Source organism: Urocitellus parryii, chromosome 2 (genome assembly GCF_045843805.1).
Source record: "Urocitellus parryii isolate mUroPar1 chromosome 2, mUroPar1.hap1, whole genome shotgun sequence".
Classification (NCBI taxonomy): Eukaryota; Metazoa; Chordata; class Mammalia; order Rodentia; family Sciuridae; genus Urocitellus; species Urocitellus parryii.
The window spans coordinates 177255521-177268116 of NC_135532.1; the positions used below are offsets into that span (position 1 = coordinate 177255521).

At 39.1% G+C, this 12596-nt stretch overlaps 1 protein-coding gene across 1 annotated transcript in view; it reads left to right on the forward strand.

Annotated features, from left to right (window-relative positions):
• Atp13a4 (ATPase 13A4) overlaps positions 1-12596 on the forward strand; it is a 95954-nt gene that overhangs the window by 71006 nt on the left and 12352 nt on the right. Inside the window, exons 24-25 of the mRNA XM_077795541.1 lie at positions 93-189; positions 895-967. Of these exons, the coding sequence (XP_077651667.1) occupies positions 93-189; positions 895-967 (170 nt within the window). The remainder of the gene's footprint in view (positions 1-92; positions 190-894; positions 968-12596) is intronic.

The window sequence follows — 12596 nt, forward strand, 5'->3', positions numbered from 1 at the left end:
TTTCTCCTGAGCTTAGCTGAACAGCACAGAATAACTGACCTAATTTCTTCCTAACTTCATTTTCTTCCTCTTTCATTGTTTTCCTTACACAGGGAAGGACGAGCAGCTCTTGTGACCTCGTTTTGCATGTTTAAGTACATGGCTCTGTACAGCATGATTCAGTATGTTGGTGTTCTCCTGCTCTACTGGGTATGACTTGGGACCCAGCCTCTTGGTTGATGAGAACCAAAACAAGGGGTGGTGCACTCTCCATTTGCAATGCCCCTTCAAGAAAGAGTGCGAACAGGACATCAGAGCATCAAGAGCCCCTCTAAAAATATCATCAAGGTTTCTTAAAATACATCAGATATAGACATAGGTGCACAGGAGGAGTTGTTGGTATCAATTCTTTGGCTCTGAGATAGAAACTGTTTTATCTAGTCGAAGATAAACATCAGGACTGAATATATCACTTTCAGTCTCGTGTTACTGTCACCTGCTTAGACCAGATTTTTATCTTCTTGATTCCTGTGTGGCTCTACTCTGATGTGCCATTCATTCAGGAGACTATTTTCTTCTTTGGTGTAGTGCTTACTCACTGGCTTATCCTGACTATTAAAATTTGCCAATTTCAGTGGTTCAGGTACTACTCCCCATAGCCAGTTTTGATATCCCTAGTGTGGAATGGGCAAGAAAGCACAGGACACATGCTTCCTTTTGGGGAGGGTCTCACAGACTTGGCTCCAAGCACTTCCCACACCAGTGCTCACTAACCCACTCAGACCCCAGCCTCACCATCTCCTTGGTAATCTCCCTGAAAAATCCTGTGTTGTAGTGAGAAAATTATCTCAGCTCATGCCAGACTTCATCCAAAAGGTCACAACTTTTTAAGTTGGCTTTTCTTTTCATTTTCAGGAGACAAACAGCCTGTCAAACTACCAGTTTCTATTCCAAGATTTGGCCATTACAACTCTGATTGGTGTAACAAGTAAGAGATACTTTAAAACTTCCTTCCCAGTATAGCAGTGATGTGTGACATATTCCCAAAGATGGGGGATTCAGGGACAGAGTGGGGGGGGGGCAGGGACAGAGAGACAGAGGGCCGGGGGAGAACATACTATCCTCATTTTCATATTGAAAAAGTGTTGCAAAGGAAAAGCTGGTTATTTTAGTTTTCTGCAAAATATGGAGTTTCCATAAATGGTCAGTAAACATTTAAAAATAAAAGAAGCACCTTGAGAATTGGGAACACTGACATCAGTGAGCTTTTAGGTGCAGTTATAATTGGAATGTGCCCAACAGATGGATGCTAAATGGCTTTTTATATTTCTGATCTCCAAATCTTAGCCTTTCAGCATTTATAATGGAGCTTCAAAGTAATCTTGCCAGTATACTATGCCTGCCTCCCACCTTCTGATGAATATATGAATTGTCTCCCCAGTTTCCCTGCATAGGGAAATTAAAAAAAATTTATGACTTTATTTTTACTAGAGCTATTTTAGGTTCACAGAAAAATTAAGAGGAAGGGACAGAGATTTCTCACTCATCCCCTGCCCCTGTGCATGCATAGCTTCTCCTATTATCAACATGCCCCCTACCTCAGAGTGATACAGTTATTGCAACTGATAGACCTGCATTGACCATCTTATTCACCCCAAGCCCTTAGTTTACATTGGGGTTCATTCTTGGTCTTGTACATTCTGTGAGTTTGAAAATATGTAAAATAATGTGTATGAATCATTTGTGATAATATTCAAAGTGATATCATACAGATTTTGCACTGTCCTGAAATCCTGTATGCTCAGCCTGTTTATCTTCCTCCCCTCCCTCAAACCCTCCATAACTACTGTGATCATTTTCCTTTCTGCATAGTCATACCTTTTTCAGAATGGCATATAGTTCGAACTACGCCTTTTTAGACTAGCTTCTTTCACTTGGTAATGTGCATGTGAGTTTCCTCCATGTCTTTTCATAGCTTGACAGCTCATCTCTTTGAGGGACTGAATAATATTCCATTATTTGTATGCCACAGTTTACTTATCTACTCACCTACTGAATGACATCTTGACTGCTTTAAGTTTGGGCAATTATGAATAAAGCTAGTATGAATATTTGTGTGCAGGTTTTAGTGTGAACATAAGTTTTCGGCTCTGTTGTCTACACACCCAGGAGTGTAGCAGAATCAAATGGTAAGAGCATGTCAGTTTTGTAGGAGACCCCCACATTGTCTTCCACAATAACTATGCCCTATTGCCTTTCCATCAGCAGCGGGTGGAAGTTCCTATTGCTCCACTTCTTCACTGGCATTCAGTGTTGATGATGTTTGGGGATTGGGACCTTATTAATAAGTGATAGTGGCTCCACATAGGCTTTCAATCTTATTTCTTTCTACCTTCTCAAGGGTTTGATAGTAATCCTGTAATAATCTCTTTTTCCATTGTCATCACCATTTCTCTGATCTACTGCATTATTCATGTTAGCATATAAACATGATCTTATTCCTCCTCCTCCTCCTTCTTACTCTTCTTTAGCATTAAACCTATCAATAATTGCTGCCGTCTTTATTCTTAAATATCCCAAACAGTTGTGTTTACTCCTTTTCTTCATTTCCATTCCAAATTTTATTGCCATTCCATTTCCATCCGCCAGATTCTAATATCCAAAGGCATGAATTTGAATTCTGGGTTGTGGTGTTTTTTGGTGGAAGGCAGTGGTCCCTGAGCCACATCCCCACTGCCCACCCGCCTGCCCCACCCCTTTCTTTCTTTCTATCCCCCCACCCTTTTCTCATCTCTTTTTCTATTTTTCTCTCTCCCCAGCCCTCTCCCTCTCTGAAGTTATTTAAGATGGAATTTTTTCCTAATTTCTTTTGGAATTTTTCATTGGAGATGTATAGAGGCACAACTGCTTTTTATGTACTGATTTTATACCCAAAAACATTGCTAAAATTCTTTTATTTACTCTAGTAGTTTCCATGTATATTTTTTTTTGAATTTTCAATATATAGGATTTGTCATTTGCAAATATAGTTTTGTTTCCTTTCAATTTAGATGATCTCATTCATTTATTTATTTTTGTCTAATTTCTCTGAGTTGAACTTTCAGTACATTGTTGGATAGCAGTGTTGGAAGTGGACATCCTTGTCTTGTTTGTGATCTTAGGGAAGAAGTTTTCAGTGTATCATCTTTGACTATCATGCTAGATGTAGGTTTTTTCATTACATGATATACAACCATGGAGATTATATGTAACATCCTAAATTTATGATAATCTAGTTTGAATTAGTTGCTTAACATACAAAATCTCTGCCTTTTTCTAGCTGTCTTCCTCTTTTATGTTGTTCATGTTACAAATTACATCTTTATCTGTTATAACAGATATATAATCACTTTTATCCATGTCTTTTAAATAACGTAGGAATACAAAGTGGAATATAATCCAATATTAGAGCAATATCCATTTTTATAATGCTGTTATGTTTACCTTTGCTGGAGATGGCTATTTTTTCATACACTTTTGAGTTACTGTCTAAAGTCTCTTCATTTCAATTTGAGCCCATTAGCATTTCTTTCTAGGTAAGTTTAGTAATAAGAAACCAATTTAGTTTTTGTTTATCTGAGAATATATTAATTTCTCCCTCTTTTTTGAAAGATAAGTTTTCCAGATATGGAATTCTTGGTCAACAGGGATTTTTTTCTTTCATCATTAAATATGATATTCTGTTGACTTCTGGCCTAAATGCTTTCTAATGAGAAACTAGTAATTCATCTTACTAAAGATCCTTTGTGAATGATGAGAAATTCTTTCCTTATCTTTGACTTTTTACAGTTTAATTTTAAGTTTTAGTGTGACTCTTTGGGTCTAACCTATTATAATTCTTTGAGCTTATAGAAAGTGCAGATTGATGGCTTATCAAATCTTTCAAGTATTCTGCATTATTTCTTCAAATATTCTTTCTGCCTCTATCTTCTCCTTCAGAGACTTCCACAGTGTGTGCTATGTTAGTCTAGTTGACCTTGATCTACATGTTTTTTGGACTCTGTTCACTTCTTCTTTATTCTTTTTTCTTTTCTGTCCTCCAAACAGAAACAATTCAACTGCTCTGTCTTCAAGTTCACTAATTTTTCTCTTCTGCCTGCCCAAATTGGCCATTGAACCCATGAAATTAATTTTTCACTAATTGTACTTTTCAACTCTAGGAATTCTTTTGGCTCCTTTTAATAATTTCTGTATCTTTATTAATAGACATTCTCATTTTATTTACATATAGTTTTCCTGATTTTATTTATTTTTTTCTCAATCATTGCCTTTTGTTCTTTTTTTTTCAGATTTCTTTCTTTTTTTTTTTTATTGGTCGTTCATAACATTACATAGTTCTTAATACATCATATTACACGGTTTGATTCACGTGGATTATGAACTCCCCCTTTTACCCCGTATACAAATTGCTGTATCACATCAGTTTCCCTTCCATTGATTGACATATTGCCTTTCTAGTGTCTGATGTATTCTGATGTCTGTCCTATTCTCTACTATCCCCCCTCCCCTCCCCTCCCCTCCCCTCCCCTCCCCTTTTCTCTCTCTACCCCTTCTACTGTAAATCATTTCTTCCATTTGTATTATCTTGTCTTACCCCTCCTTTCCTCTTGTATGACATTTTGTATATCCCTGAGGATCGCCTTCCATTTCCATGCAATTTCCCTTCTCACTCCCTTTCCCTCCCACCTCTCATCCCTGTTTAATGTAAATCTTCTTCTCAAGCTCTTCGTCCCTACCCTGTCCTTGTTTACTCCCCTTATATCAAAGGAGTCATTTGGTATTTGTTTTTTAAAGATTGACTAGCTTCACTTAGCATAATCTGCTCTAATGCCATCCATTTCCCTCCAAATTCTATGATTTTGTCATTTTTTAATGCAGAATAATACTCCATAGTATATAAATGCCACATTTTTTTTATCCATTCATCTATTGAAGGGCATCTAGGCTGGTTCCACAGTCTTGCTATCGTGAATTGAGCTGCTATGAACATCGATGTAGCAGTGTCCCTGTAGCATGCTCTTGTTAGGGCTTTAGGGAATAGACCGAGAAGGGGAATAGCTGGGTCGAATGGTGGTTCCATTCCCAGCTTTCCAAGAAATCTCCATACTGCTTTCCAAATTGGCTGCACCAATTTGCAGTCCCACCAGCAATGAACAAGAGTGCCCTTTTCCCCGCATCCTCTCCAGCACTTATTGTTGTTTGACTTCCTAATGGCTGCCAGTCTTACTGGAGTGAGATGGTATCTTAGGGTAGTTTTGATTTGCATTTCTCTGACTGCTAGCGATGGTGAGCATTTTTTCATGTACGTGTTGATTGATTGTATGTCCTCCTCTGAGAAGTGTCTGTTCAGGTCCTTGGCCCATTTATTGATTGGGTTATTTGTTATCTTATTGTCTAATTTTTTGAGTTCTTTGTATATTCTGGTTATTAAGGCTCTATCTGAAGTGTGTGGAGTAAAGATTTGTTCCCAGGATGTAGGCTCCCTGTTTATCTCTCTTATTGTTTCTTTTGCTGAGAAAAAACTTTTTAGTTTGAGTAAGTCCCATTTGTTGATTCTATTTGTTAACTCTAGCGCTATGGGTGTCCTATTGAGGAATTTGGAGCCCAATCCCACAGCGTGTAGATCATAACCAACTTTTTCTTCTATCAGATGCCATGTCTCTGATTTAATATCAAGCTCCTTGATCCATTTTGAGTTAACTTTTGTGCACGGCGAGAGATAGGGATTCAGATTCATTTTGGTGCAAATGGATTTCCAGTTTTCCCAGCACCATTTGTTGAAGATGCTAATCTTCCTCCATTGCATGCTTTTAGCCCCTTTATCAAAAATAAGATAGTTGTAGTTTTGTGTATTGGTTTCTGTGTCCTCTATTCTGTACCATTGGTCCACCCGCCTGTTTTGGTACCAGTACCATGCTGTTTTTGTTACTATTGCTCTGTAGTATAGTTTGAAGTCTGGTATCGCTATACCGCCTGATTCACACTTCCTGCTTAGTATTGTTTTTGCTATTCTGGGTCTTTTATTATTCCATATGAATTTCATGATTCTTTTATCTATTTCTATAAGATATGCTGTTGGGATTTTGATTGGCATTGCATTGAACTTATATAGGACTTTTGGTAATATCGCCATTTTGATGATGTTAGTTCTGCCTATCCATGAGCAGGGTATATTTTTCCATCTTCTAAGGTCTTCTTCTATGTCTTTCTTTAGGGTTCTGTAATTTTCATTGTATAAATCTTTCACCTCTTTTGTTAGGTTGATTCCCAAGTATTTTATTTTTTGGGGGGATATTGTGAATGGAGTAGTTGTCCTCATTTCCGTTTCAGAGGATTTGTCGCTGATATACAGGAATGCCTTTGATTTATGCGTGTTGATCTTATATCCTGCCACTTTGCTGAATTCATTTATTAGCTCTAATAGCTTCTTTGTGGACCCTTTTGGGTCTGCTAGGTATAGAATCATATCATCTGCAAATAGTGATAATTTAAGTTCTTCTTTTCCTATTTTTATGCCTTTAATTTCTTTCGTCTGCCTAATTGCTCTGGCCAGTGTTTCGAGGACTATGTTGAACAGAAGTGGCGAGAGAGGGCATCCCTGTCTTGTACCAGATCTTAGAGGGAATGCCTTCAATTTTTCTCCATTCAGAATGATGCTGGCCTGTGGCTTATCATAGATTGCTTTTACAATGTTGAGGTATGATCCAGTTATCCCTAATTTTTCTAGAGTTTTGAACATAAAGGGATGCTGTACTTTGTCGAAAGCTTTTTCTGCATCTATCGAGATGATCATATGGTTCTTGTTTTTAAGTCTATTGATGTGGTGGATAACATTTATTGATTTCCGTATATTGAACCAACCTTGCATACCAGGGATGAATCCTACTTGATCATGGTGTATAATTTTTTTGATATGTATTTGAATCCGATTCGCCAGAATTTTATTGAGGATTTTTGCATCAAGGTTCATTAGAGATATTGGTCTGTAGTTTTCTTTCTTTGAAGTGTCTTTGTCTGGTTTCGGAATCAGGGTGATGTTGGCCTCGTAGAATGAATTTGGAAGTTCTCCCTCTTTTTCTATTTCCTGAAATAGCTTGAAAAGTATTGGTGTTAGTTCCTCTTTAAAGGTTTTGTAAAACTCTGCTGTATACCCATCCGGTCCTGGGCTTTTCTTAGTTGGTAGTCTTTTGATGGTTTCTTCTATTTCCTCTATTGTTATTGGTCTGTTTAGGTTGTCTATATCCTCCTGGCTCAATCTGGGCAGATCATAAGACTCAAGGAATTTATCTATGCCTTCACTATCTTCTATTTTATTGGAGTATAAGGATTCAAAGTACTTTCTTATTATCTTCTGTATTTCTGAAGTGTCTGTTGTGATATTGCCATTTTCATCCCGTATGCTAGTAATTTGGGTTCTCTCTCTTCTTCTCTTCGTTAGCATGGCTAAGGGTCTGTCAATTTTATTTATTTTTTCAAAGAACCAGCTTTTAGTTTTGTCAATTTTTTCAATTGTTTCTTTTGTTTCAATTTCATTAATTTCAGCTCTGATTTTAATTATTTCTTGCCTTCTACTTCTTTTGCTGTTGTTTTGCTCTTCTTTTTCTAGGATTTTGAGATGAAGTATGAGATCATTTATTTGTTGGTTTTTTCTTTTTTTGAGGAATGAACTCCAAGCAATGAATTTTCCTCTTAGAACTGCTTTCAATGTGTCCCATAGATTCCGATATGTTGTGTCTGTGTTTTCATTTAACTCTAGGAATTTTTTAATTTCCTCCTTGATGTCTTCTAAAACCCTTTGATCACTCAGCAACCTATTGTTCATTCTCCAGGTGATGCTTGATTTTTCCTTTCTTCTTTTATCATTGATTTTCAGTTTCATTCCATTATGATCAGACAAGATGCATGGTATTATCTCTACCTCTTTGTATTGTCTAAGAGTTGCCCTGTGACATAGTATATGGTCTATTTTTGAGACGGTTCCATGTGCTGCTGAGAAAAAAGTGTAGCAACTTGATGTTGGGTGGTATAGTCTATATATGTCAATTAAGTCTAGGTTGTTAATTGTGTTATTGAGTTCTATAGTTTCCTTATTTAACTTTTGTTTGGAAGATCTGTCCAGTGGTGAGAGAGGTGTGTTGAAGTCTCCCATGATTATTGTATGGTGGTCTATTAGACTCTTGAACTTGAGAAGAGTTTGCTTGATGAACACAGCTGCACCATTATTTGGGGCATATATATTTATGATTGTTATGTCTTGTTGGTGTATGGTTCCCTTGAGCAGTATGAAGTGTCCTTCTTTATCCCTTTTGATTAGCTTTGGCTTGAAATCTATTTTATTAGATATGAGTATGGACACTCCTGCTTGTTTCCATGGTCCATATGAGTGATATGATTTTTCCCAGCCTTTCACCTTCAGTCTATGTACATCTTTTCCTATCAAATGCGTCTCCTGTAGACAGCATATTGTTGGGTCTTGTTTTGTGATCCATTCTACTAGCCTGTGTCTCTTAATTGGTGAGTTTAAGCCATTAACATTTAGGGTTATTATTGAGATATGGTTTGTTCTTCTATCCATATTTGTTTATTGATGTTACTAAACCTGATTTGTTATCCTCTCTGACTACTTTCCCCCCTTTACTGTCCTACCTCCCATTGTTGGTTATCAATGTTATTTTCCATTTCCTCTTCCTGTAATGTTTTGCCAAGGATTTTTTGAAGAGATGGTTTTCTAGCTGCAAATTCTTTTAACTTTTGTTTATCGTGGAAGGTTTTAATTTCATCTTCTAATCTGAAGCTTAATTTCGCCGGATACACGATTCTTGGTTGGAATCCATTTTCTTTAAGCGTTTGAAATATGTTATTCCAGGATCTTCTAGCTTTTAGAGTCTGTGTTGAGAGATCAGCTGTTATCCTGATTGGTTTACCCCTAAATGTAATCTGCTTCCTTTCCCTTGTAGCTTTTAAAATTCTCTCCTTATTCTATATGTTGGACATCTTCATTATAATGTGTCTAGGTGTGGATCTCTTATGATTTTGCACATTCGGCGTCCTGTAGGCTTCTAGGATTTGGGATTCTGTCTCATTCTTCAAGTCTGGGAAGTTTTCTTGTATTATTTCACTGAATAGATTGCTTAATCCTTTGGTTTGGAGCTCTGTGCCTTCCTGTATCCCAATGACTCTTAAGTTTGGTCTTTTGATATTATCCCATAGCTCTTGAATGTTCTGCTCATGGTTTCTTAGTAGACTTGCTGAGCTATCTATGTTCTTTTCAAGTTGAAATACTCTGTCTTCATTGTCTGATGTTCTATCTTCTAAGTGATCAACTCTGCTGGTAGTATTCTCAATTGAGTTTTTAAGTTGGTTTATTGTTTCCTGCATCTCTAGTATTTCTATTTGTTTGTTTTTTATTACCTCTATCTCCCTGTGAAATTGATCTTTTACTTCCTGGATTTGTTTGTCAATATGATCTTTCATTGTCTGATTTTGCTGTCTCATGTCTTCCTTGAGACTCCAGATCATCTGAAGCATGTATGTCCTGAGCTCTCTATCTGACATTCCATCTGTTGCAGCTATTACCTCTTCTAAAGTTGAGTTGACCTGCATTGCCTGTGGTCCTTTCTTTCCTTGTCGTTTCATACTGCTGGCGTTTCTTTCTGCTTGGTGAAATTGTTGTGTCTTTGATATTTTCCCCCTCTATTTAATTATATTGCTCTTGTATAGTTGAAAAATCACCCTTTCAGGGCAGGTAGTGGCTGTGATCCTCCTCCAATTAGTGTGATACTGGGGAGGAGAGATATTAGAAGGGGAGGGAAGAAGTCACTAAAGAGAATGAGTGTAGGCAGGTAGAATTCAAGGAAGGTGGAATAGGAAAATTGAAAGAAGTGAGAAGACAAAAGAAAAAAAAAAGAAAAAATTTTATAATGATAGTAAAAAAATGGAAATTAAAGTTTAAAAAATAATAGTAATACTAATAAAATAAAAAGAATTTAAAAAATTGAAACCATTAATAGGAACGTTAAAGAACAACAACTACATCAACAACAAAAATGAAAATAAAAAAAAATACTAATAATAATCATTAAAAAATAATAATAATAATAATAAATGCAGTCATCTAGCTCGATTAACTTCTCATCCAGTTGGTGGAGCTATGCCCACTGGGCCAGGCTTTTCTTCTTGATAGGTGGGAACCAATCACTGTGCCTCAGCTCTTCTTCCCAGACTGTGTGGGTCTCTAATCCTGAGTGCCTAGGGCCTTCTCTTGTGGTTCCTCAAGCCAGGCCCCGCTCACCTGTGACACTCACCACAATACTGACTACACGCCAGGTCTGCTGCTCCTGGGAGCCCTGTTTTCATGGGTGCCTGGGCACACCCTTTCTGTTTGCCTCCCTCAGACCCTAAGTTTGTAGGGCTTGGGGCTGAGGGCCCCCAGCGAATTTGTTTGCCCTCAGGTAGCAGCAACTCCCCTGATAGCTGGTGCAAGGGACCTGTTGTCAGCACTGGTGATAGCAATAGCTGGGATTTCTGCACAGCTAGTCCTGAGTCACTCCTGATTCCCTGGGTCTGGCTGTGGTGCTCAGTTGGCTTTTACCTCTTTGAGTTCAGGCAGGCCGACTAGTTATTTCAGCGGGATCATTAGTGCTGAGGCACATGAAGCAGGCGAACCTGAGCTAGAATGCAGCCAATTCGGGCTCGGTGTGTTCTGAGAAGGCTAGACCGTTCGCCCGGGGTCCACTTCAGCTCAACCGTGCCTAGTGGTCCTGAGCGAACAGTATTTTGACAGTTTACTTCTCCCTATGCCCGTGCAGCTGAAGGGGTTAGAGACTTGATCTCTCCGCGTCCGCCGCCATGTTGGATCATTTAGATTTTAAATTGTCACTCATCTTATCAGCTGTTCCATTTTACTCGGCAGCTCACTCTCGCGGTTAAGAGTCTGTTCTAAGGTGCTCCGCGGAAAGCGGTGGCGGCAGCGGCGGTGGCTGCAGCGGCGGCGGCGGCAAAGCTGTGGCCTTGGGGACCCCCGTGGAGGGGGTGCGGGCTGGGGGAGGGGAGGCAGCGCCTCGGGGCCCGCGCGGGCCGGGTACTGGGCACGCGAGAGAGCGGGTGGGGTGGGGGAAAGAGATTGAGATCTAGATTTAGGGAGTGAGCGTGGGAGGAGAGATGGCGGGGGAGAAGCGAAGCGGAGAGGCGGAGAGGGGAGTGAGAAGGGGCCCAGGGAGCCCGGCAGCTCGGGGGCTGCAGCCTTACTGCTCGAGCTGAAGTCGTGGCGGATTCACTCCATCTAGGCCCTTTTCTTGACACGGAGCTGAATCCTTGTCGACAGATCTCCTTTAATGATCTTTACTTCTTCTTTTAAGAAGCTGCAACATACGCTGAGGTGGCGGTGGCGCGGAGCACAGAGCGGCTCACTCATTCCCCGCCGCCATCTTGGAGTATAACTCGCCTTTTGTTCTTTGAGACATATTTAAGACAGTTGTAATAATGTGTTTGTCTAAGCTGGGTGGTAGTATATGCCTATAATCCCAGCAACTTGGAAGGCTGAGGCTGGAGGATGGCAAGTTCGAAGTCAGCATCAGCAACTCTGCAAAGCCCTAAGCAACTTAGCAAGACCCTATCTCAAAGTGAAAAAGGGTTGGGGATGTAGCTCAGTGGTAAAGCACCCCTGGATTCAATCCCCAGTACCTAATAATAATAAAGTTTTTGCCTCATAAGTCTAATATATGTCTTTCTTCACATACATTGAGGGATGATTTCCCTCAACCTATTTTGTTCTTTGAATAATATTAGAAAGCAGATTTTCCTCACTCCCTAGGGTTTGATATTTTTTGTTTTTGCTATCTGTTGAAAGTTGTAATAGTCCATTTATTTAGTGACTTTCCTAGACTATTTCTGTGAAGACAATATCAGGTGTCATGTGTAGCCACTGAAATCTTTGTTCCTTTAGCTTTTGTTTAGCTAGTATTTTGATAGATTTTTCCTTGACCTCTAGGAGTTAAAAAAAATAAACAAACAAAAACACATTTCCTGGCTTTTTCATATTGGTTTTGTGCTGGCGTGCTTATTCATCATGTAGCCAGGTTTGCACTGCGTCCAGAGATCATGAAGAGCTGAACGTCTAATGTCTTCTCTGAGCATGCCCCCTATCCATGATACGTGGCTTTCTATATTTTGTGATACATTCAAATACTTTTGGGGGGCACTTATAAATACCCTGGTTTCTCAAAGAAAGTTTTCTTAGCCCTTCCTTCCTGTTTTAAGTGAGCATTGTATATTTCAACTGTAATCTTTTGCTCCAGGCAACTCTGGATTGTTAGTGTATAGTGTTTACAAACAATGTATCCTTCTTTTTGCCTGAGTGAGTTCCTCACTAGATGAAATGGAGGTGAGTGCCTTGCATCAATCTATTCTTCAGGTAGCTTCCAGACAGGTAGGACAGACATACATAAGAATTTGGGAAGAAGTCTGCTGTGCCCCCTCTGTAACCAGGGACCAGAGAACCACATTGAGGACCCAGGGTTAGTTAGTATCTTCAGATGGCCCCTGAGCTGATAAGGGAATGAGGCACATGCAAGAAAAAA